Source organism: Copadichromis virginalis, linkage group LG18 (assembly GCF_057382275.1).
Source record: "Copadichromis virginalis isolate Kocher_CV1m ecotype Utaka linkage group LG18, C_Virginalis_male_GT1.1, whole genome shotgun sequence".
Lineage (NCBI taxonomy): Eukaryota > Metazoa > Chordata > Actinopteri > Cichliformes > Cichlidae > Copadichromis > Copadichromis virginalis.
The window spans coordinates 31,630,270-31,656,405 of record NC_140635.1 but is presented as its reverse complement, the minus strand read 5'-3'; the positions used below and the strand labels follow the sequence as shown (position 1 = coordinate 31,656,405).

Below are 26,136 nucleotides of genomic sequence, written 5' to 3'. Positions count from 1 at the left end.
AAGTTGTAGACCTTTTTTTTAATTTTCCTCCTCCCTTAACTGAAATGAGCGGATTACAGTGCAAGTGCACATCAGGATGAAGTCATAATTGATAGTTTTTTTTCCTTCTACCTGCCCATTGTGCACATAATTTAGGAACCTTTGTAACTCATGATATGAGTTACAAAGTTCATGATATGATTGCTCAGTTTAGTCCAATAACGTGTTACATTACTGTGTTATTTAAAAATGTAATGGGATAACAGTTACGTGTTACTTTGGAATGGGTTAACACCCAACACCATAACCCACCTATAGGCAAAAACCACACACTGCTGACCTTGTTGCTTGAAAACAATCCAGGTTTAACACACCAGCCATTGTTAATGGTTGACCTTCTAAGGTCTAAGCCATCATACGTAGGAACCCTAAATCTACCCTAACTCTGTATTTTGGAGAAAGCCAATATAGACTTTTTTCACTTGGGAATTACAAGCAATATATTAATACCAAAAATGGCACATTCTGATTTTCTAGGGTTAGTGCTCGGTTAAAGCTGGGGATGGTGTAGATAACATCATATTTAGAGGATTAAGCACACTGAAGGTTGTAAGATAAGACAGAAGTGAGATTATATCACAGGACAGAATGGTTTGGATGGAGACAAAGAACAGCAACGGGATGAGAGGTGTAAGAGAGGAATGCAGACATACAGAAATCATAGAGACACTATAGGGTCTGTTTTGAAGCCTCATGTCTCATATTTCATCTTGGTATTTTGACCGATGAGCGAGGGGTGATTCTGGCTGAGAACCGAGAGACCCTGTATGCTCACATGACAGCAACTTATCAAACAGAACATTTGGACATCATATTCTACTCAAGGGGATCAAAACTGAGACTCTAATCTTACCAGGAAAGGGTGTTTTGGGGTCATAGATTACTTTATGCCAGCTGCTTCCTTAAACTGAAGAACTCGGTTAGGTCTGTCAGACCCTTTTATATCATCTATTTACTCTAAATGTAACACAATTTTTTTTTTTAAATTAAAACAAAGTTCCCCATTTATTTTTCAGTTTTGGAAGCTGTGTCCATCTTTTACAGTCCATGGGTCCTATTTACCTTAGAAGAAAAAAGGGTAAAAGCCTTGGAGAAAGGGCACAACGTATTGGAAACTGACATACACATTTATTGGAGAGGAATACCAAGAGGGCGGGAATGGGGCTTTAAAGAGCAGGAAGGTAACAGCCAGTTGGAGGGATTTTAACAGGATGGAGAGAAGAGCTCCGACGCGGCCAAATGATGATTGGTGACTGGCTGTCACAGATGATAGCTGCAGACAAGGACAGCTGAACATTCAGGAGGAAGCCAGCAAGCCATTTTACATCAATACATAGTACAACAGGAATTTTCATGGAAGTGGAGAGCTTACGAGCAGTTCTTGATAGCTGAGCTGAGAAGCCAGCTCACGCAGGCTTTGTGAGGGCTTTGTGGAGAATTTGAAAGGCAGCGCCAAAAATAAACAGCTTAGTGCTAGGACTGTGACTTGTTGACTTCACAAAAAAACACCATGAGAAACATACACTGTCGTCTCGAACCCTGTGCATGAGATGAAGCACGTGTCCCAATTGTTCTGAACAAACATTAAAACATTTTAAACTTGCCAGCTCCATACTTTAAGGTCTGCGTGATGTCTGACTGCGCCCATGTGCAGGCAAATGTAGAGGATTCACTGTGTGCAAATCATTCCTGCTGCCTCCTGCATCATCTATTGGCCATCTAAACCAGATTATCCATTATTGAGAACATGTCAGAAAGGGCATCTTCAATTTTTGGCTAATGTTGAGGACGTGTTTACTGTCAGGTACTGTATAGATCCAGTGCTCTGTGAGTACTGGTGATGGTGTGAAAGTCATCCTTAGCTCTTCCAGTGCAATGCTTCAATATTTTGGCTAATTTTGCTCCAGAATGGTCATAATACAAAAAAACATTTACATGTGCTTATATATAATACGAATATATGTGTTGTGTTACTATAAAGAAAAGTCTGAAGGAAAAAAAGATCAGATATGGTATTATAGTGGAATTAGGACACTCTATGTATAAAAAGCAGCCTTATTTCTGTGTGTTTGCACGGATTCTCTCCGGGAACTCTGGCTTCCTCCCACAGCCCAAAGACATGCAGTTAGTGGGGTTAGGTTAATTGGAAACTCTAAATTGCCCATAGTTGTGAATGTGGGAGTGAATGTGAGCACGAATGGTTGTCTATGTCTATGTGTTACTCTGCAACAGACTGGCGATCTGTCCAGGGTGTAGCCCACCTCTTGCCCTAAGACAGCTGGGATAGGCTCCAGTGTCCTCTGCAACCCTGAAAAGGATGAGCAGAAGCGATGGATGGATGGATGTGACCTTATTTGCCCACTAGTGGAAACCACTGAGAACTGCAACAAATGTACATTAAAGGTGTGCGGTGCCATTGTTTGTAGTTTCCCTAACCCTACCCTAGAAATATTCAAATATGAGTAGTTATTAGTGTATGCCAGAATTATTGTATGTGTTGATTTCCTAGCATTGCAATTAGATTATGCCACAGGGTTAAAGGAAAAGCCAACTATAAATATCCTAGTCAGGCGCTTCAGTGTGCCTTGTTATGGATTCCTCGAGTCTCGAAGTCTACTGGAGAGATGGAACAACACTCTTTCAAAAGATATTTCCTCATTTGCTGCTTTGATGATGGTGGAGGGCAGAGCTGGGTTGTGATCAGGTGACTGAAAATGATGTGAATTATTTTAGCAAACCTTTGTTGATGCAGTATTGTTATCCCGGAAGAGAATATTCCCATCAGGGTAGATAGAGCCACAAGACCACCAGATTTCCTCAGTGTTGTGGTTATAGCCTCAGTCACACTAGAGCAGTGGTTCCCAAGCTTTTTTTGCTAGGCCCCCCTGAAAAATCTTCGTGGACTGTTCGTCCGTGATTTGGAGAGCCCAGTGCGTGCTCCCGATGCAGGGAAAACCAATTCTGCAGGGGAGACCTACCTTGGCAGTTGTGCAGGTGAAACCAAAGGGAAGATATGCTTCACCATATTTTCTAGTCTTTGGCTTGGAAGGAAGTTGGTTTGGAAATATATTTGATGATGCTTCATCTCCTGCTTTGCGTTTGTGTGGGAGCCCCGTCAAAAACCTGTCCATTATGCTAGCAGTGTCCAAGCGTTCTTTTTTCTTTTTTTCATACCGCGGCGCGGTTCCCACACTTTGGGAACCTCTGCAATAGCGATAATGGGAAACCTTGTGACTAGGAAAGATTCAATTGAATGCTTTTTTCGCTCTCAGCAAACGATTGCAAAAAGTTGTAGTGATCGGATCTATCTCTGGATGGATCCTTCTAAATGGTTGCAACAATAATAGCTGCGCAATGGTCTCTAACCTGTGTAACTGGTTAGAGACCATAAAGGTCCCTTAATGTTTCATCTTTATTTATACACAGTCTTGTGAAAAAGTATTTTCCCCTTTTCTGATTTATTAGGGTTTTTTTTCCTTTGGAGGAATTTTTAATCAAATTGGAACTTTGATTATGTCACTCTAAAAAGTTCCTACTGTTTCTTTCTTTGATTTAGGGCTGGAGTTGCTTCTGTACTTTGGATCTTTGTCCTGTTTCATAACCTCAGTGTGTTTGAACTTCAGAGTACAAACTGATGGTCAGACATTTACCTTGGTAGAGAGCAGAATTCATGGTTCTGTTAGTAAGAGCAAGTTGTCCAGGTCCTGAATCGGCAAAGAACGTCCAGACCATCACACTAGCACCGCCGTGTTTGACTCTGTTCTTGTTATGAAATGCTGTGTTAGTTTTATGCCAGATATAACGGCACAAGGTTCCTCCATTCATGGATGGTTCTCGCTGTGGTTCACTGGAGTCCCAAAGCCTTAGAAATGCTTTGTAACGTTTCCAGACTGATAGATGGGAATGACTTTGTTTCTTTAGATCGTTGGACGATGTGTTGGTTTTTAAGAGTTTTTGCTAAAACATGTAAATGTGAAAACATTTTATATTTTAAAAAGGAAACCCTGTGTTCCGTTTTCTGTGTTTGAGGAAAGCAGCCACCAAGTCTTTAAGGTGAGGACTCAGATTCTCTTGCCAAGAGTAGAAAATATCTGAGGACACTGTGAACCTACGTTCTGTACAGAGAAGGTCGAATCACACTGACCAAGACATCTTGTAAAGTGGACTTTGATTTATGCCTTTCAGTGGTTGATCTTGAAAATGCACAGGTCCTTGCAGCCAAAATATTAAATAAATAAACTATATGTTTAAGTCTGGCAGTGAGCCATGCAGAGCAGATTTATTATTGTCATGTACTGCTGCGGGCAGGACAAACTCTGCTAAATATACCTTTAATATTTAATCCAGGTTATTTGAGTAAGGATGTAAATTGGAGCCAGTAAAACATGAAACACCAAAGGGATGAATGAGCAGAGCACTTAAAAAAAATGTGCTTGGCATGTTGAAGGAAGGACTGAGCCACAATACTGAACAGTACCGGAGGCTGTTAAAGCCTCTCTCCATGGACCTTTTTAGTCTCTGCCAAAAGTTGGAAGTCATAACGAAAACCAATGATTTTGGTTTGAGGATACATCATTTTGACAGGGACCTGAAACAACACTTGAGAGTTATTTAGAAGCGGCAACATAAGCCTCTTGGACAAAGTGTAGATTCAGAGGACAAGTAAAAGCAAATCTAACAGGTCTGATGGAGATTCCGCAACTTTTCCTTGAATGATAACACTTTTTCCACCTTGGTTTGCTATTGCGCGTGTGTAACAAGTTTTCCTTTTGTTTATCTAACACACCATGTTCAACCAGAACATTTAAGCCATATTCAAAGCCTTGTTTGTGAATTGTAATGCCAGTTTTTGGACAGCGAAGGCTCTAACTGTATCCTTCTCTCAGTTGTTTGTTATTGAACACACACAAATCAACTGAAATGCTGACTTTGTGTGTGAAGCTAAGTAGCTACCTAGCAAACGACCCGTGTGGCTGGAAACTGAAAAGCTCTTTAAACCCTGGCTTCAAAGGTGAGGGCATCTCCATAGCCTTCTGTGGTAAAATAGCTAGCTTTACAGCATTAAATATGTGACATCACAGGGTTAGATGCATCTTTTATATACAGTCTTTGATGCTACTTATTTCATTTTTTTAAAAAAAAGTATTTGATATCACAGCAGCACTTTTGCAATATTATTATTATTTCTTTTATTTGTTGCTACTAGCATGAAATTATTAGACTTGGTCGGATTCCCACACTTGATCATATACTCCGACCACAGAAAGAAACTGTTTGCGTGATACAGAAGCTCTTACATCAGCATCCAGACTCGGTGAAAAACTTACAGGACGTCCACTATTTATTTCTTGAGCTTCTCTCTCACTTTGCTCTGTACTCCGACAGTGTAGTCACACTCTCCCCCCCACACACAGCTCTCAGAGATGCTGTGCGTGTCTGTGGTGTGGCGATCCATCTGCAGAAAGTCATGCAGAACAGGCCTCGGAGACTAAAATGGCCGCCACCCTGACCTGTGGTGCAGTTTCTCTAATGACCACCAGAGAGCACTCATGACCCTTTACAGGCCAAAATAAAGTCATTGCATGGATGGACCTGCACACAGACCCACAGACACACACAGAAACACGCACACACACACAGACCACTGGAAAACTCCATTGATTATGTCACATCAACATGTGTTGATCTTATCTAAGTAAAAATGGAAGAATTAAAGGTAAATAGCAAAGGCTACCGCCACCTTTTGTCCCATGCCTAAATGATGAGCAGCATTTATGTTAATAGTCTCTACAATGTGCTATACCACACTGGTTAATTCTCCCAGTTTCTATTTGCGGTATCTTTAATACAACATGTGCACTCATCTAGTTTATTAGAGGCATCAAACTACTGCTAGTTAGACCCCGCCCCCTTTACTCACAGGGCAGTTTTTGTTCCCAGCTTCCACAAAATGCTGAAAACCTTCCTGTGAGTGAGATCTGGCTCCATGCTGACTGCCACATCACATCACTTCAGTAGATTTGTCAGTCAGACAGTCATGCTGCCAATTTCCTGTTCAGTGTCACCCCAAAGGTGCTCTGCTGGATTCAGACCAAACCTGCATCTGCAGGACTTTACATGAAGGTAGCATCTCTCTGGTTTCAGGGATTTTGTCTAGGATGGTGGAACACTGAGATAAAAGCTTTGTTTAAAATAAAACTCAAATGCATCCTCCAAAAAAAATAAAAAAATGCTAATTGGATTTGAAAATCCCAAAAATTTTAGGACGACAACCACAAATGTCTCCAACAACTTCTGTTGTCTCATTTAGCGACTTGTTAGCAATAACATGTCCAGATTATGTGAAAACACATGAGCGTGATACTTGTATATTTAATGATGCAGGATAAAAGTAACCACAGACCATATTTTAGGCATCTAAGCCAAACCCCTGGAAGTGAAATGGACATTAATGACTTATTTCAGGGTTTTAGGACTCATTCCTGCAGCACTCTGTATGTCAGTGTTTAACAAAGCATGGTTGGATTCCTTTTCTTGCTTCCGTCTGCAGTGGGCTGAGGGACCACTGAATGACTTGTATTCTATTGTTAGTTTCACATAAGAATGCTTTCTGGCAACTAACCATGAGTGTGCACTGTCCCAGGACCAGGAAATATGTAAAAATAGTCCTTCCTTGGAGCTTAATGTGGTTGAAAGAGTTTGAGCATGGGACAAGAGTCTAAGTTAGGATCTTTTCATAAGTGGAGAACAAAAACAAACTATGAAGGACACAAATATCATATGTGAATGCACATAAGCATTTATGGTGTTGTGCAATAACTTTTGTATACTTGTGTAATCCTTGTTAAATGTTAAAGCTCCTGCTCTTTGTGGCATTATTTAAGGGGGAATGTATCCACAGAGTGACACATTTCACTTTGACCCACACATTTCTTGTGTTCTCTCTCTTTTTTAAATTTGAGCCAGTCACACATCTGCTTTCCTAACTGCTTATTCACAGTGAGCTGGGGCCTATCCCAGCTGACACAGGGTGACAGGTGGGGTACACACTGGTCAGGTCACCAGTCAAACCACAGCTCGAGGCAGACAAACACACTCTCAAATCAATAAGTATGGCCAATTTAGAATCACCAGTTAATTGAACACGCACGTCCTTGGGAGGAGGCTGGACCCACACAGGAACAGATGTGTTGGAGAACTCTCAGTATAAGGGATAGGAGACAAAGGATAAAAATGCCGTACAGTCCTGCAAAGTAGGACATCTGGTTGACTTAGCAACTATAGAAATGTGTTTCCTGTGATGTGAATAATGTCTGACTCTAGCAAACACATTTCCGTCCTGTACTAAAAGAAGGGTGGGTAAAACTCCCTGGAAAGTGGGATGCCAAACAATAAAACCTAAGCTGTTCTGCAGACACAGCACACTGGAAAAAACACAGAATACCTTTTTTCCACTGATGTGGTGCCACAGCTGCTGATGGTACATTGCCAGCTCTGTCAGAGTGCCTCATGCAATCAAGCCTATATTTCAACAGGTTGGAGAGTATGTGGTAAAAAGTTAGGATAATTGTGATGGCCAAACCCGTGGCCACACTCTAAAGTCGGTAACTTTTGTATTTTCATTCTTCATTTTGAACATAGTAATACATTTTATACTTTGGATACATTTGTTCTATTTGTAAGCGCGCACATTTAGTTTACTTATGTATTCATACTACTTAATTTCTTTGCTTTCTGACTAACTTTTGTCTTTTTATTTCTTACCTGCCATCATCCCTGGGAGTTGCTGGACAAAAGATGGTAGCCAGGGTTTGAAACCATTAAATACAAAGGAAGATAATTGGACCACACCACCACTTCCTGCTGAAGGGGGGAATGTGTGTTTTCTTTACTTTAAAAACAAAGTATTTGTATTTAATTAAATATTTGAGTTTAGGGTTTAATGGGGTTTTTGATTTTCTTCTTTAGTGTTTAGTTTATTAACAAACCAGATTGTACTGCATCGTTTGTGATTTATGATTGTGTTTTGTTTGTTACCCCTCATGTGTCACAATGGTCTGATCAGCCATTATATATACCCTTGTATGCCATTTCATGTTTAGGTCAATTATGTATGTTTGGGCAGTCATTTGGTTTGTTAAGGTTGCAGTCTTTGCCTGAGTTCAGTTTTGTTTCTTTGACCTCTTTTATGAGCTCAACATTTATTAGTCTTGTAAATATAATTTTTGGGGGTTAAACAAATGGAAACTATATTTTTCTAATAATTCCTGGGCTCCTCCTGTTTTTCAACTCGGTCCATCACAATAATATAATGAGTAAGACAAACATGGGAGAATAGCATAGCGTGCTATTGGATCACTGTGGTATTGTGTCACTTCCTGTTCTTGTTTTTCTGCAGGTTAATCTGTGCAGCTCATTCAATTACAAGCCTTTATCTCGACCAGTCGTGGCAGATGGCCGCCCCTCCCTGAGCCTGGTTCTGCTGGAGGCTTCTTCCTGTTAAAAGGGTTTTTTTCCTTCCCACGAGTGCTTGTTCACAGGGGGGTCATCTAATAGCTGGCTTTTTCTCTTTATATCGCAGTCTTTACCTGCAATATGAATAAAACTGAATAGAATTGGAGAAAAGAGTCCTCAATTTTGCACCAGGAGTACTACTTCAGTCGTAAACAGCTTTGTTTTTGACACCAGAACAAACAAACTCTCAGAATCAGAGGTTCTTTGATGGTTCGTTTATATTTTTTGGAGCAGTTGCAGTCTGTTTGAGGCAATAGAAAGATTCACAATTTCTCTTTTTAAAACACATTTGGTCTAGCAAAAAAAAGGTCACCGACGTTATATCTCCATACAGGTCTCATAGTAAGTTTTCTCTGCCTAAGGATCACAAGGACATACATAACGTTCTCAGTTTCCAGATGCTTACTAACAAAAATACAGCACGTCTGCTTTCCATCCAGTGTGTGTTTGTGGTGGTGGGGCTGCTGCATTATGAGTGGCTTTATCAAGCATTGGAAGATGACCTCTAGGACTTCTAAACAGCAGTGAGTAGGGAGAACCAGGGTCTGGTGTCACCTTTTACAATTTAGCCTTCTTCACTTACAGAAAAAAACAGAAGAAAGAAAAGAAAAAAGATATTTCAGTTTGACAACAAAATGGGCATGCATTGACGGGTGCATGTTTTGGTATCTGAGACCAAATCATCTAAAAAGCAGAGGTGCACTGGTGACACACTCCAGTGCATCAGTGCAGCACGATGGGTGGAGTCTGAAAACATCTTGTGCACAGACAGAATACAGACGTGTCGGAAATACTTCTCACGGATGTAGCACCTTTGCTAGACTGCCTCAGTGACGACGTGGATCCCTGGGCCCTGGTCTACTCTACTCCACATAGCAACAACATTACTACACAAAGTCGACAATTTTAGTGTGCTGACCAGAAAATTAACTGTGAACAAAATTCCTACATGTAGCTGTTTTTTTAAAATTTTTTTAAACAAGTCTTTTTTTCCATAATGTTGCTGCTATAAGTGACATCCACATCTGCACATAAAAAGTATATATTTATATTTATATAATATATATCCGTACTCTATTAACAGTTGTTGTCTACCATGAAGTTAGAATTGCCAACCATCTCTCAGAAAAGTTTTTTCTTTTTTTGTACTTCAAACATGAATTAATTTACAACACAGAAATCAACTAATTTTGTACAGCTCTGGAGGAAGTGAGGCTCCACAGTCCCTCCGCGATTTTCCTTTTTCTCTTCTTCTTCTTCTTTTTTTTTTCTTGTTACGATTTTACTCGGGAGTTTCGGTGCAGTTCGACGGTTTTCATCCCAGTAAAACACAGTTTAGAAAAACCAAAGCATTTACAAAGTGGCATCGTTAGAACGGCGAGGATGTTCAGCTGAAAACCTTCAGCTTAACTTGGACCCTTGAATGCACCGTCAACACTCCCCTTTCAGCTGAGGGGAAGTATCCCTCGTTTGGCACGGTTATATACATGATGAACACAGGTCACTCAAAGGAGGGGGGTAAAAGCAGGGGAATGGTGTGGAGAAGATGCAACGCTAGCCTAAAAAAGCCCAAAAAACAACCTTTCTTTAGCAGTTCTGGCAGCTGTACTAACTGTAGGGCAGTGGAAAGGAGCACCGTGACCTTGCAATTCATATCCAGTGTTTCACATTAGCAACATCCATGATATGAGTTCTGAAAGTCTGTGTGTGTTTGGGTAAGGGGGCGTACTTGGTGAGGAGGTGAGTCGGAACCAGTGGCAAAAGGCCTGACATGACACAGAAAATAGTGCAATGTACAGTACGCAATGCATCTCCGTAAATGTACAGTGTACATCAAATACTATACAATCAGAATTAAAAAAGTAGAAACACAAAAAAAAGTGTTACAAATGACCAAAAGTCTTTCTTGCCCAGAGAATACGTCACGCTGAAGCCACAGACAGAAAGAAAAGTTTTGTGTGACAGACGTCCTATGTGTCCTACAGTTCTTGTGCTTCACTTTACTAAAACCCATGGATGCTATACCACATATTTACAGATTCCTCTTGGGGTATCTCTGACTCGCTGCAAAACATCTCATCCTCAAGTCCACCAATCCACGTTTATCTTTCATCGTCCTTCTTCATCGCAAAACCGTTTGCCAACTTTTGCTCTCGCGCTTCCCTTTCATGTCCCGACTCTCTTCTCTCTCTCCGGGTTAGTCTCTGATTGACATTCTGTATCCAGAGGCCTACAAGAAGCGGGCGCTCTTTCTGTCTGGTGAACCTTCTCTACCACTTGTTGATCACAAACGAAACACAGAAAGAAAATGTGTCGGTCAGTTTGGTTGGTGGTGTGCATGCACATGCTTGGCCACTCCTCCATTTGCTTCTGGTCCTCTCCTTCCTCTCAGAGATGTCCCTGAAAGGAGTGAAATGTCTATCAAGCTTTCTGCCCGCGTCTCCTTTCATGCGCTCCATCCTCCCCCTTCATCATCCTGCTATCTATGATGCTACTCAGGAACTACAGGGGAGGATGGGGAGGGAGGAAGGGAACCTGTCCTTTCATCTTCTTTCACTCCACCTTTAAGCCACCCCCCCTTCACTTCCGGGTTTTCTTTTATCCGTACTCTCCTCCTCCTCCCTCATCTCCCCTTACACCCAGGAATCTGGTGAGGCTGGGTAGTGGCTGGTCTCGTAGTTGAGCTCGCTGTAGGGCCGCGAGGCTGAGTAGAAGTCTACATAGTTGCCGGTGGACTTGAGGCCCTGCAGGTGCATGTTAAGGTCACCCTGCGGGGGACGCCCTCCAGCATGAACCTGGTTCTCGTAGCAGGCCTGATCCTCGTAGTTGCTGCTGTCAGGTGGAGGAGGATTTTGGAAAGGGGGGTAGGGTTCTGATGGCAAGCCTTGAGAAGATACCTAGAAAGAAGGAGAGCACAATCATTACAAATGACCACTCATGATTGGTCCAAGTCACCACAAGTGAGAGTGAGGGGAGTACTGGGAACCATGAGGTTTCTCATGTGACACTGCACATTGCTATAGAGTCGTCCACCATATTGGATGTGATACAATACAAAGCTTCCAAGCGATTGCTTTGGTTGCTAGCAGATGTCTACTACAAACTACTAGATGAGTAGCAGTAAAATCTGAAAAGGTGTGACACAAACAGGAAATGGAGATGTTCACCTTCAAGTTAAAAGCTGTGCCTTAGGGCTCACATTTCAAAAGTTGGAACTTTAACTTTGAAGGCAAATTTCCAATTTGTGTTGCACTTTTTACAGTTTCACTCCAGCTCAGAGAGCAGCTGGCCAGTATTTATACACAAGTCCATCACTTCTATTCAAACTACCACCGCAACAATATGCTTGTGACCAAACCAACCACGAGGAGCTTTTTTTCCATAGCAACAGGTAGTTGACAGATGGTCATGCATCCGTCTTTAAGCGTTTGATTGGGACCCTGTTTACTTGATTCTACGTAGTCACTATTATTGTCAATGCCATGTCCAAATAAGGTAGCATCACATGGTTAGTGATCACATGTCTGCAAAACCTCAATAAAACTGAGTTCTGACATTACTTCATCAAAGTGGGTGATGGGTAGCGATTAGCTTTTACCGGCAACACCATCCAACCAAAGACTAGACTGTGAGAATAACTGGAATTCACGGGTGTATTGCCATAGTGCTTAAACAGCATTCTTTATAGGTTTACAGTGACCTTTTAGGACGTCATAGTGTCTTTATAGTATCACTATTAAAGCCTTTACGATTCAGTTTCACTGTGATATTTCCTATTCACCTAGAACTATACAGCAGATCTTCCTCTTAAAGGTGAGATGAGTCATAAAGAATTGAATAAAGCTAGCAGCGCAGCATGGAAATATTAATGCTTTCTAGTCTATCAGATGCTGAGTGTTGTGGGTTTTCAAACGTTTCCACAGTGAAATCAGGGCATCTTAAACTATTGAGTTCAAATATAATCACTAACCTGTCTTTGGTGTTTTTATTTTTTCCTCTCTCTTTACACTTTACTCTTTACATCTTATTTTTATTCACACCTGCTTCTTGTAGTGTTAGTAATTCATTTCATGAAGGAAGGAACCTTCTGAGTTTATAGTGGACATGTATAATGGCTAATTTACACTATGAAGCCCTGCTCCCAAAAAATGACATAGATTTACCGCTGTGCCATCTTGTGCCAGTACAGAACGTGATTTCACTGGGTAGGGTGGTTGGTGATAAGAGATAGCATAAACAAATGTAAGTCTAAATAGTAACAATAACTCAGTGGAAAAAAAGTCCTCCACACTGTCTTCATTCATAAAAGCCTTACATTATTTTTCAGTTTCAGTGCAGCTGGCCAAACAACAAGAAACAACAGCAACAAACACTTACTGCTAAAGAGACAGAGTGACAGTGGACGGTATATCCTTGCTTTTTCAACATAAAACTCATTTTTGCAGATAGGGGCAGTTCAAAGTGACCCCCTTATATTGCTTTTTAGTTTCAGTGCCCTTGTTTTCTACTGAGTTATCAATTGTGTCACTAGTTTGCTAACATAAACTAATGTAAGTCTATTAGCCACAACCAGCCAACCAACCCAGTGATGATTATGCTAAACATGTTCTAAAAACGTTAAGCCGCACAGTGTTAAACCTATGTTAGTTTTTGAGAGCAGGGCTCCATGATGTAAATTAGCCTTTAATGCTGGTGTGTCAGCTAGAGGTAACAAGTCACCTTTAGCATGTACATGAAACCTGATTATGGAATGTGTTTCCTAAAGAAAGGGACTTTTCATACCTGATTATACTTCAGGTCATCAGTTGGGGACACATACGCTCCTCTGTGTAGTGTTGAAGACCCACCGGAGATTTGACCTGCAGACACAGTGAGGATGAGTTCATGCTCTAAATCGTTTACTCAGTTTTTATAATTAAAGTAATCAAATGGGAGTAGGCTGTCAGTGGTATCAGCTGGACACCTGCTGCATTAACATTAATGAAGAGGATGATGAATGGTGATTAAGGAGAGCTTGGATTTTTTTGTTTCCCATGTAACAACTGCTCTTGGTGTGAACTCTCTCCAAGGATAGACCGCATACAACAATGAAACCCTCGCTGAAACCCAGGATGTTGACAACAAGATTAAAGCTCTGTGCTGATGGTGATGTTGGAAGAAAAACGCTGCTGATAATGAAAAGTTCCTTATAAGATATGATGGTGCAACAGCCTAAGGCCTTCCAATGGGAAGATTGGTGTTAGAGGCCAGAGGCCAGAATTGACTTAGCTCAATGGACCAGAGAGAAAACACAGACACAGCTTTCAGGTGTGCAAAGTGAGCAGACAGCAGAGGTCAGTGGTCTCAGATGCTAGTTGGGTAGTCATAAAACGATTCATTGATAAGTGGCTGCTCATGTGAGTCTGCAGTGTCTCTAGGTTTCTCAGTCAAAGCCACCCTTCACCTGACACATCCAATTTCAAAGCACTAACATAGCACAGGTAGAAATACTAGCTTGAGGACTCATAAAGGGACTTCACTGACCAGTTGGTCATGTCACTGTGGCTACATCCATCTTTTATATACAGCCTATGCATATAATCAGGGGTGCACATAAGTGGTCCGCAGGTGTGCATTCGCTGTCAAAATAAAAGACGCACACCAGATAAGAAGTTGCAACGTGCGTTTGCGTACATATAAAAGGCAGTGTTTTTGTCCACTAGAGTGGGATTTTCACGGCATATTCTGCACCACATCTCTGTGCGTTCATCATTTGTTTGAAGCCAGCTCACCTCCTGCAACCACTTTTCCGAGAATACGCGCTTCTTTTGTGGTTCGGACTCCTTCTGACATTTCTTTGGGGGTGGAGGAACACCAAAGTAATTGCTTAAAGGAGCTTCTTTGACATCTTTAAGAGTTCTAAACAAATGTCTGTCCTCCTCCAGAAAATCTTATGTACGCAAACGCGCGTTGCAACTTCTTATCTGGTGTGCGTCTTTTATTTTGACAGCGAATGCACACCTGCGGACCACTTATGTGCATCCCTGCATATAAGAAGGTTTATGGTTGGAGTGGCTTAAAATGGAAAGATTTAGTCTAATTTATTGGTGTCTGTTTGTCCAGACAATTTTTATAGAGAAATTTGAAGCTGCTGCTAGCAGTCTGTTAGCTAACCAGCTAACTAACTAACCAGCATCTCTAAGACTCTCACACTAACTAGCTACATCTTGATTAAATGTATTTTGAGTCACCTGTGATGTTTTTGCACAATGTCAGCTTTAACACAATAACAACAACCTACTGAACAAAAAAGACATAACAAGTGTGATGTAATAAGCACTGACAGGTGGATTTATCTTTGGGCAAAGCTAAACTACAAAAATGAAAGTGGTTTTAACCTTTTCACTCTCTCTCGGGATAAAAATAAATAGTTTCCCATGAAACGATTCCTTTCATATCTCTTAACGCACACTCCTTTATACTAAAACCATCACCTCTGCTGGAAACAGCTTTATGTGTGTTTGTGACAAATGTGCAGTTTGGAATTCCTACCCGCCATGGCGTCTTTCCGGGATGTGTGCTCGCCCTTGCTGCTATGGTAACTGGCATTGCCAGTTGACTCGTAGTCTGACTTTCTCTCCTTCAATGCCATCATCTCCCTGGGGGACGCAGGAGCACTCGCTACATACACACACACACATTAGATCAGTCAACACATTATCAATACAGATCAGGAAGAAACTACAAAAGGGAGGACAAGTGTTTGCAACACAGTTGAATCCTTTCAGAGCAACGTGAACTTGTTCAACACTCTGAGCTCTTGCATTTACCTGCCAATGAAAGCAAAGAAGTCTGTGGCTTCACTGTATGCATTACTTGCTCTAACCATCACTCTGGAATGAGTTAAAAACAGGGGTACTGGGAGCAGCTTTGACTGTGGCTCTGTGGGTTTGGACCATTTTCCACAAATCTTTAGCTTTTTGACCAGGCTGTGATTCAAAGAGGTAAATACTGAGTCATCCCTCCTCCCTATGTCGGCTTTAGTCTATCCTCTCTTTTCTTCTTCTTATCCTCTTGCTGACCTGAAAACCTTTTTGTACCCAACAGGCATCCTGGAAGTATCAGAAGAAATATAAACACCCACAGTCCGATAAAAGAGAAGGGGATGATGGGATCAGTGACGGTGACAATAAGTTGGATCTGGTAAGCCATGTCGGCAATTGATTTGGTGCCATATGGTTTGCTCTGATCTACAAATCACATAGAAGCTGCTGGTTATGATGCCTGTTTGTGTTACTGTGCCTGTTTCTTTGCCTGTTATAATCCATTTAGTATTGATCTAGATGCTCATTACTGCTCTATTGGCACAACAAATCTGTTAGGTTTTGTATTGTTGAATGTCATTTACGCTTAGAAATATTTAACCATATATGCTTAGAGGTTTAATCAATTGTGTCGTGATAGGATGTGTGATTTTTAGCAGGCTGCAAAGGCTACATTCTGGGAGCATGGGAAGAGGTCGTACCTTGTTTTATTGTTTTACGGTAGGATTAACGTAGCTATGTCAGTTTTAGTCTAAGTGCTTTTTTACATATAGATGAACTGTTGGATTTTCCAGACCAGCAGGTTAAGGGAAGTCGTTTATGGGGCCACACTCTGACCCCCCCACACACACACACACACACACACACACAAAGGCAAGGTACTCTTTGTGTGTATGTATATGTCGTATGTTAATGAACTTATTCATGTAACCTCAATAAAAGAGCAGTGTTACGGGGGAGCGGACGAGAGCAACTGGGGTCAAGCGAAGAAACGGCGTTTGTCCGGTTCTCTCCCGTGCACGAGAAACATGAAGAACTTTGCCTACTTCGTGTCTTGCTTGCTGTGTAATTATATTGTCTTCAACGTTCCAGCGAATAGGTTCAAGCTACAAACCTATCAAAATCCATTGTAATATCAGCATCTAAACACCCAATCATCGACTTTTATTGAAATGCATTTATTCCTATGGTGTTAAATACAAAGGAACTATTTCCTTTATGTGCATTTGAAAATGAAGAGTGAAATTAAAGAAAGGCTCAGTGGACAATCTGTGACTGCCTGCAAAATTTTACAAATGTGAAATGAGTCTTTATCATACTTATTTCTATTTTGCCGGTTTGTCAGCTGAAAGGCTCATAAATCCAGCCTTGGCTATTGTTTTTAAAAGTAGATGGCTAATACGTGAAAAATGTTCAAATGCTCTTGCATGAAGTCATTTGAAATTATTTTTGAATTATGCATTAGCTCACAGTTGGCAGCTGTAGCTGCCTGGCTCTGTGAATGACAATAGGACTATATTCTATATATTACAGGGTGGATTTCTATGAAACTTGGCAGTCAAGGTCATCATATAAACCTCACTGACTTTGTGATCACAGACTCCATCAGCAGGTTCCCACTTTTGGCTTTCTGGGAAATCTTGCGACACCTGATTGCCATTAAATTGGGCATTATATAAGAAACTTCTTAAAGGGTTTTTTATTATCTTCATTTCCCCTCCTGTAAGAAACCTGTATTGTTCATTTAAGCTCATTAAATGCTAAAATATCATCTCATTTTTCATTTAAAATCTTTTGTCCCTGGCTGTGAGTAAAGGCTGTGCCCAAATTTGACTTGAAGGCAATATACTAATTGTGCATTTCTTGTGAACTGCTTTCACAGTTTTACATAAAAAAGTAATAAGGTGGTTTTGAATTAGCCAATACAAAATATATTTCCTGTTGAAAACAAAAACTCACAGTATCTCTAAACTTTAATTTATTTCTTGACATAATAAGATTTTTAAGCCACTGTCTGCCCAGCTCTGTTAATGGCATCCAGAATATTAATACAATGGGAAAATGACCCATGGGTACATCTGTGGTGGGAGGGGAAGTACTAAGTTTGAAAGTCCAACATGTCCAGTCCACTAGGACTAACTCACATCTACACAGTGGATGATAATTGAAACAACTGGTTAAAGGAGATTAAACAGATTTTATAACTGAACACCAATTTAAATGAGATCTTAATGACTGACTTTGTGATGCCTTTCTCCTCCATAAACAGCTTCACACATTTGGCTTTCTGTCAAATCTTGTGACACTGTTTCTATTAATTCCCATTAAATCGCTGGTGCAGACATTTAAAGACTATATGAGCAATTTAACGCTAAAAGCGCGACATAAATGCATTGGGTGTTATTTTAAAATCATAATCACTGGAAATGGAGGAATTGAGGTTGCAGACGTGACATTGAGAGCTGTGAATATTGGCTGTGGTGATGATTCCTGCTGACCTACAGTTCCTTTAATTGCTCTTTGAGGCTGGCTCCAAATGATAGTTAATCCTCATAGACTGCCACATTATAGATGATATAAACATGTTTACAGCCAGATATGAAAAACTGCTTTAGTCATAGCAAATTTCACGCTTAATCTATAGGAAGGGTATTTTTTTACTAATTGTACTATAAGCTTTAAAGCTGTGTATGAAGCATGTGGCCACTTTGGCAGGTTGAGTCTGATGCAGGCAGCTGCAGCTCAGCTTCACCTGCACTAATTAAAGCCATTAAACAGGATCTCCCAACAAGTGTTTTTGGTGTGCTGCCTTTTATAGTAACAGCTAGTCCACGAAGACTGTGCTCCAGTTGTGGAAAGTGACATTTTTGTACTTTATTTGTATGATGTGTGTGTCTGAGCGATGCATGTATATTATAACCAAACCTCCCAGCACTAATTATGCAACATTGGCCATAAAAAAGGAAAAAAAGAGCTAAGAGTGTTTTTGACTCCACTACTAAACACATCACTAATATATTCTCAAACACATCCACACTTCTGTGCACTTTAGGCACTTCTTCTGTCACACTTACAAGCCGATGGATGAAATGAATTTAGTATCTTGTGAAAGGACACTTTGACAGCTGCCCCAGACAGTCTATGCAAGCAGCAAACGGGCTTCACATGTTTTCAACCGCAATTCCACCACCCACGTAATTGCTGTCGCATTAATGTGAAAGCTTAGGCAGCACATGCACAGTGAGGAGATGCAAATGCATGTTATTAAGAGCATTATAATTTCTCAATAAACAATTGATAGCTTAGATAAATAAGTAAATATGAGGCACTCCCATTTTACATTGTCACGGGATGAACTGTATCGATGAATGCTCTTCAAGGGTTGTGTGTCTTACACAACGTGATCACTGTCAAAGTGTCTCCATCAGCCCAGAAACACGGAGGCCTTGGAGATGCTCATTATTATTAGTCAAACCTTAACTTAACACAAGGGCGGGAAACTTTTTTAGTGCAAGGATTTTCCTTGACAGCGGAGTAATTTACCAGTGGTCACTGTAGTGTGAAGGTTGAAGCACAGTTGAGATATATCGGAGCGCTGCTTGTTTGTACTGTACTGGTGGAAAGAGTGATGAATGGGAAGATGGGAGACGGGGATGTGTAGGCTCACCTGATCGATTGTTGGGCGAGGTCCGCACAGGAGAGATGGAGGGCGTACGAGAGGAAGAATAAGGTCGCTGTCTGTCTCTCTCTATCGTGGAGGAGGAGCCAACAAAATGGTACTGGGAATAGCCGTCCTGCGGGAGACCAAAGTGAAAGCAAATGAGGAGGAGAAGATTTGAGGCAGTGTTTAGTTACCTTGCAATGGTTTTACATGTAATTGCACAGATTCTGGATTTATATACCCAGAGTACAGAGGCTTTACCTTTTTATAGAGGCTGCGCAGGTCTCTGTATTGCCACATGCTGTTCAAGACTTGAGATGCAGCTTTCACCACTTTGGGACTATGTCTGGGAATTCAGCAGAGAGGAAAACAAAAAAACACAACGTAAAGCTCGACCATCCTCTGCTCTGTTTGGGTAGACGCCGTTTTATAAAAACACCACAGTTCAGAATAAAAAAGAAAAATACACGAAATGGAGACACGCATGTAAATCAGCATCTCATGCAGCCTTCGAGGAAAACGTCTTCTTCATCTTCTCTGATGTGCCACTTAAATGTTTATAGGACAAATTGCATAATTGTTTTTCTGATTGATTTATTAGCCAATATTTCATTCTGTTTCCCCCAAGTGACTAATGACTGTGGGTTTAATTGGCTCATATGGCATTATCAGTGCGTAGGAAATGAAACTTTATTTCTTCGAGACATTTTGATAATGTTGTTGTTTTGGATTCTCAGATTGCGGGCTGTGTAATTTCAGCAACACAAATAGGGAACACTGGAAAACTGTTCTTTGAGGAACAAGACAACTGAACTGGTACCTGTAATTTTATCTAAATGTGAGTCTAATAATAAACACACTACTAATTCGTTTTAGCCTGTTATCTATCATGGAGAATTGAATGTCATGTTAGGATATAGACATAAACAAAACAGAAAAAGCACACAGCAGGTGCAACATTTTTTCTACATGACAAAAATTAGAAATGTATACGATATGCAGTTAGAACAAAAGTGAGCTAAAATTACAGCTGAAGTTATGCTACATCATATTATCTATATCCATATTCACTCGCTTTTATCTGTAATCTTTGTCTGCACTTTAGTCATTCCTCAGTGCCAAAATCTAATCATAACACAGCTGACCTGCTGCTAAAACCAACTTAGCAGATGTCAGTAGCTGTCATCTAGGAATTTTAACTTTGAGAACTCCCACTCTTTGAACTTCTGGTTTCCTAGGGACCGCTTTTAAATCATATATCTAATTGCATTAGGGATGTGCCTAACTATTTGACTAGATGTTTAAGCACTGCTTCCTCTCTTAGCTGGCAACAACTGATAAAAATAACTCCCAAAAGGTTCTGTTCATCTGGACGTAGCGTTTTCAGTGGGAGAAATGTTCCGTCACTCATTCAAGTGACTTCTTCAGTCTCAGCTGACTGCAGGTTTCCCCAATCTTATAAACAGTACATTTTCACAATGACTGAAACTAAAAACCACTGAATGAACAATGGGCTGGGAGGTCAGTCTCTTGATCATTAATATGAAAATTCTGTACCATTCACAGAGTTGGGGAATGGCTGCAATCACAGCATTGTGAGATGGCGAAAGACGTACCAAAATGCAGATAAGTGATTAAATGTTTCTCCCACTGAAAACGCTACGTCCAGATGAACAAAATCAACCTTTTGGGATTTGCTTACCTGGATGATTAAGCATGCATCAAGACAGAAAAAAATAAGATTTAATTCATTGCTGATTTTAAGATATTATGCAACCAATAGCCACTACGCACAGCTTCAGCCTTAGAAAATGAGACAAGAACATCAACGAGCAAATTCTTAAAAATGCTTGTTGCACTTTTTCAAGTTTTGCTAACGCTTGACTAGGGCTGAACGATATATCGCATTTGCGATAATATCGCGACATGATCAAGTGCAATTTTCTAACCGCAAAGGCTGCGATTATACTCTGGACATGTCCAAATTCATGGGCTGCATCCTCCTGAGGCCGCATTTGTAGACCAATTACGTCACAGCGACGTGCCGAAGGCTGTCCAAATTACTACCATATCCCAGAATTCATAGCGCGGCCCAGCCAAACTCCAGTTTCCAGCAATGGCGGCCGCTACTAAGTTTTAAAATTACTCATACTAATCTTTCTGGGTCACAAAATAAACTTTTAACATATTTTCAGGCGAGAAAGTAGTTGTGTAAACATCAAATATCTGCTCGGTTTATCAAGATATCCCATATTTGCAAAAGTGCTTCGACGTTTTCAGAGGCGTCTGCTACCCACCAGCTCGACAGCTAGCCGGGAGCTCGAGGGTTACTGATGCGGCCGAGAACGGCACAACTCCCGGCACATCATTTTCCGATCACCGCGGAGTTTCGCTGCTCGGGTTAAACGTAATATATAAGTCACTTAGACAACCTAAAAATGTTATTGTTGGGCTTTTTTCAGTGTTTTGTTTGTTCGTGAGTAAATCGGTTTGGCTGAGATTAAAGTTATTAGATTAGATAAAATAAAACTTTATTAATCCCCCGGGTGGGTTCCTCCTTGGTTTTCACACAGCTGACTAAACGTCAAACAGAAAACTTATTAAACAGAAGTATGAGACAGTCGAGAATTTACACCAGTGTCTGGTTATATTTTAGATAGCAAGAAGCAGACGGCCAAGTTTATTAAACTCCACCGAGACAGCGGTGACGCTAATCAGAACTAGACCGTCCAATTTCACGCCTTTAAATTTTAAAGGCGTGTTTGTGTGTGTGTTTATACAATTGCTATTATGTTTGCACTTTATGTGTAATGTTACTGACTGCAAAGATCAGTAAGATGTGTGTATTTTTTATTTATTAGTTTTATTTATTTAATATTATTTTTTAATTGAATGACTGTCTAGTAGTTCACAGATGTCGAAAAACTGAGTGTGGTAAAGCCACTGATTTTTTTTATGTATATTTCTGCAATCTGCACATTGTACTGACTTTCATTTTAATGTTTACACCAGGGTTCCTTGTCAGCACTTTATGCTCAGATGTTTGTAAGCTAAAAATAAACTATTGTGTATGTTCAAATATACTGTTGTGATTGAAGAAGTTAAATAAAAATGTCAGTCATCAATTCATGCATCACCTCATGTCATCATAACAGAGGTCTGTCTTCCAGGAAAGAACAGTTTAAAATTAATGTAATATAGTATTGGCCATACTATATGATGTATTGCTTGTCTTTGTTTAATAATACAGAAGACAAAGACCTTAAAAAATAATCGCATATCGCATCGCAATCGCAATATTGGGGCAAAAAAATCGCAATTAGATTATTTTCCATAATCGTTCAGCCCTACGCTTGACTATTTGTTAGCGAGTATTTGTAGACAGTAAGACAAAAAGCAGACACACAGACCAGCAGACTTCTTTAGTATTTTGAAAGAGAAAATGAAGAGCTGTATACTATTCTGCAACACAGTCTGCACAGGCCAGTGGCATGGAATGAAGGTTGCTAATGTTAACAAATCTAACAATAGCTATAATGCAAACAATGGGGCGATCATGGCTCAAGAGTTGGGAGTTCGCCTTGTAATCGGAAGGTTGCCGGTTCGAGCCCCGGCTCGGACAGTCTCGGTCGTTGTGTCCTTGGGCAAGACACTTCACCCGTTGCCTACTGGTGGTGGTCAGAGGGCCCGGTGGCGCCAGTGTCCGGCAGCCTCGCCTTTGTCAGTGCGCCCCAGGGTGGCTGTGGCTACAACGTAGCTTGCCATCACCAGTGTGTGAATGTGTGTGTGAATGGGTGGATGACTGGATATGTAAAGCGCTTTGGGGTCCTTAGGGACTAGTAAAAGTGCTATATAAATACCATTTACCAAATCTGTGTAAATGCAAAGCCATATACAAAGCAAATGCCACACATTTCAGTGACATTTAAAATAATATTTGGTTATTAAAGAAGCCGATTGTTCACAACTATCCCACAGATGCATCATTATATAGCGCAACTTCTAAAACTTAAACTTTACTTAAATTATTTCTCTCCAATTAATCTTTCTTGGTTAACTACAATAATAACCATCAACGTGACTATTAAACCCCATTTCTACTAGACTGCTCAAATACGTCCTACCATTTATTAATGTTTCAATCATAAATATCATCCATCTTTATCAATGCGCATGTATATCTCCAACCTTCTTTTCAACAATTCTTGAAAGAGTCATTGTAAAACAGCTAACTGATCATCTGGTGAGTTCCACAGGGTTCTGTGCTGGGACCATTTCTATTTACATTCCCTTAGGCAATTATTATTAGCAGGCATAGCATACATTTGTTTCTATGCAGATGATACCCAGCTTAAGATATCTAACAACAGTTACTTAAAAAGCCTTCAATTCTACTTTTAGGAAGTAGAACCAGAGTAGAACCTTCAGCTTTCAGGCCCCTCTTCTGTAGAACCAGCTCCCAGTTTGCATTTCAGAGACAGACACCCTCTCTACTTTTAAGATCAGGCGTAACAGTTTCTTATTTGATAAAGATTATAGTTAGAGCTGGATGGAGGTTCTCAGTCATCCAGGTCATCGTAGTCTGGATGAAGCAATCCTGAATGATTCAGCTACGACTCGGCGACAGCCAGCAGCTTCCAGCAACCACTGCTAAATGGTTTTTCCCTGGTTTTCCTGTTTCTATAATTTCCAACATAGCAGACAGCTTTTGAGCATTGTACACGACATTTCGTGAGAAACCTCAAAAAGGCAGCAGCTAAACGTAATCTTGACAAGTCTGGCAAATTCGAGGATTTGTAGCAATGGGAAACTTCCATGGCTGGATCTTCAGTTTTATAGATGCTACCTTTAAATCCTTTAAATAGAATGAATACCTTTAAATTAAATAATTTGTATTGCTTTAGTGCACAGTACTGTAATATAACAAACAAAAGCCTCACATAGAGCAAAGTAGTTACTACAGCACAAGCTGCAAGCACTGTAAGATGTGGACGGTAAATATGTTTCGTTGTAGCAAGTTAAACAAGTTAAAATTATACTCCTTGCTCTGCGCCTCTGTGTTCTCTCTCTTTATAGACTGTCCAATAAAAACAATGTAGGTGTGTGGGTAAACAGACTATGCAGGGAGCGCACAGGGTACAGACTGGCCAAACTTTAGCTGGATCTTATTTTCTGTTGCTTTGACTGGTGACTCACAGCACTAAGAAAAACAATCACACAGCCTCTGTAAACCTTCTCTCCTGTCTCAGCTCTGAGCCCCTTCACACCAATACACATCTATATTCCTACTCCTTTCTTATCCTTTTGATCAGTCCACCTGTTCGCATCTTGTGATTTAAAATGTGATCAGCGTATAAAAAACTATAAGACGATACAAAGTGTTGGTGCTTCCTCACAACCATGACTAGTTAGATCATTTCTACCGTTTTTATCGTCACCTCCGCATCCTTTTAGTTTACCCCCTCATCAACATGGCATCGTCTTCCCATTCGGCTTACTTGTCTCCCTTGCTGCGGGCGATGCCAATGAGCTTCTCGATGCCGCCAGCGTCCCTCAGGGCTTTGGTGTTCTCCATGTTCTTGGTGATGACCTCATGCAGCGCGCAGCAGATAGCCGTGATGGTGTCATCCGACATGGTCTTCCCCACCAGCCCGCTGTTGCTGTTGGTGCCACCCCCTCCGCCTCCTCCCCCACCACTGCTGTTGTTGTTGTTGCTGCCTCCAGGCAAACGGTGCACCAGGTCCCTCATGGCATATTTACCTTTGGTGGGTGAGAGTGACAGGGAAAGTACAGGTGAGGTGAATAATATATGAAGAAGATACAAAAAAATGTAGGAATGGGAGCGAAACAAACATTTTGTGGAGCTTCTGTGTGGAGTTTGTGTGTTCTTTGTGTGCTTGTGTGGATTTTCTCCAGGTACTCTGACTTCCTCCCACAGTCCAAAAACCTGCATTTTAGGTTAACTGATGATTCTACACTGTCTTTCTCTGTTAGCCCATTATTAGCTGGGATGAGCTCCAGTTCCCCAACAATAGGTGTTATGGATGGGTTGACTTAGGGAGTAATTAAAAATAAACTGACTTATGCCAGGCCTTGAATTGATCAAAACTTTACTTTTTATATGCAAGTTTGTAACCAAATAGTTAGCCAGTTACTGCCAGCCAGCCCTCTTCCTGCTAAAACTGGGTTTAAATCCTGCACTTAGTCAGAAGCAGGTATGGGGCCAGCTCTGTCCAGCTTCTAACAATGCAACGAACTTACAATATTGTTGTGTTGACTTTACAAAGTAAAGACTTTCACACAGGAGGGACAGAAAGCCTATAACTTATTAAGAGGATTCAATTCAATTTGTTGAAGTTGCACAGCTCCTTCACCTTAAACAATTCCTCCACAAGAACAACAATCCTGATGCTCTGCACTAAACTAATGTTGAAACTGATTTCTTTGCTTTGCTTACATCAGAGCTGCTTTTATTTTTGCTATCAAGGTAGAATGCTCAAAGTTTTTGTCTCGACTGTACAAGTCTAACAATTTTCTTATTTCATTGTTTCTGAAATCACCTGTACCTGCTGCATATTAAAAAAAAAATCTGCAAGACGATGCCTACTCCTAGGCAAAATACCTACTTTGAGTGCATTCACATGAAGACACAAAGGTGTAACCAATGTAAAGGCCATTCTAAAGACTGGTTTTAATAAAGCAGTTAATATTAGGTTTGGTAAAGAAAACCAGACCCTGGTCCAGCATGCACATTACCCAAGTTTGATGTGGAAAAGGGAAACAGTAGAAGACATCTAAAAAATAAATGTAGTATTAATATGTATTCTGTTCTTCTAACATATTCATCAAACATTATGTGGGAACTTTCAGAATCCCAAAACTTGCAGCAAAGACAGTTTTATTATATTCTACTAAATTTACCCAGTAGAACAATTACCAAAATGTGTTGAACTTTAATCATATGCATTATAAGCTAACAGTAGACTTAAATCTAGTGTAATTTCACATTACTTTCACTGTAATTTCTACTATAGTACAGCATATATTGTGGAAACAGCTGTAAGTCAGTTAAAAAAGCACAGGAAAATAAAAAAGTCACAAATATCAAGATATTTTTCT

The 26,136-nt window shown here is 40.5% G+C and overlaps 1 protein-coding gene across 8 annotated transcripts in view; it reads right to left on the bottom strand.

Annotated features, from left to right (window-relative positions):
* Positions 1-8,753: 8,753 nt before the first annotated feature.
* ctnnd2b (catenin (cadherin-associated protein), delta 2b) overlaps positions 8,754-26,136 on the bottom strand; it is a 236,594-nt gene continuing 219,211 nt past the window's right edge. For 4 of the 8 annotated variants that reach the window (XM_085440168.1, XM_085440172.1, XM_085440169.1 and 1 more), the window contains 6 exons: positions 24,516-24,777; positions 19,279-19,372; positions 19,024-19,150; positions 15,085-15,213; positions 13,336-13,412; positions 8,754-11,450 (listed from right to left, as the gene is read on the bottom strand). In XM_085440168.1, coding sequence (XP_085296294.1) covers positions 11,187-11,450; positions 13,336-13,412; positions 15,085-15,213; positions 19,024-19,150; positions 19,279-19,372; positions 24,516-24,777 — 953 coding nt within the window. In that variant the 3' untranslated portion in view covers positions 8,754-11,186. The remainder of the gene's footprint in view (positions 11,451-13,335; positions 13,413-15,084; positions 15,214-19,023; positions 19,151-19,278; positions 19,373-24,515; positions 24,778-26,136) is intronic. The other 4 variants (XM_085440170.1, XM_085440173.1, XM_085440171.1 and 1 more) reach the window with 1 other exon arrangement.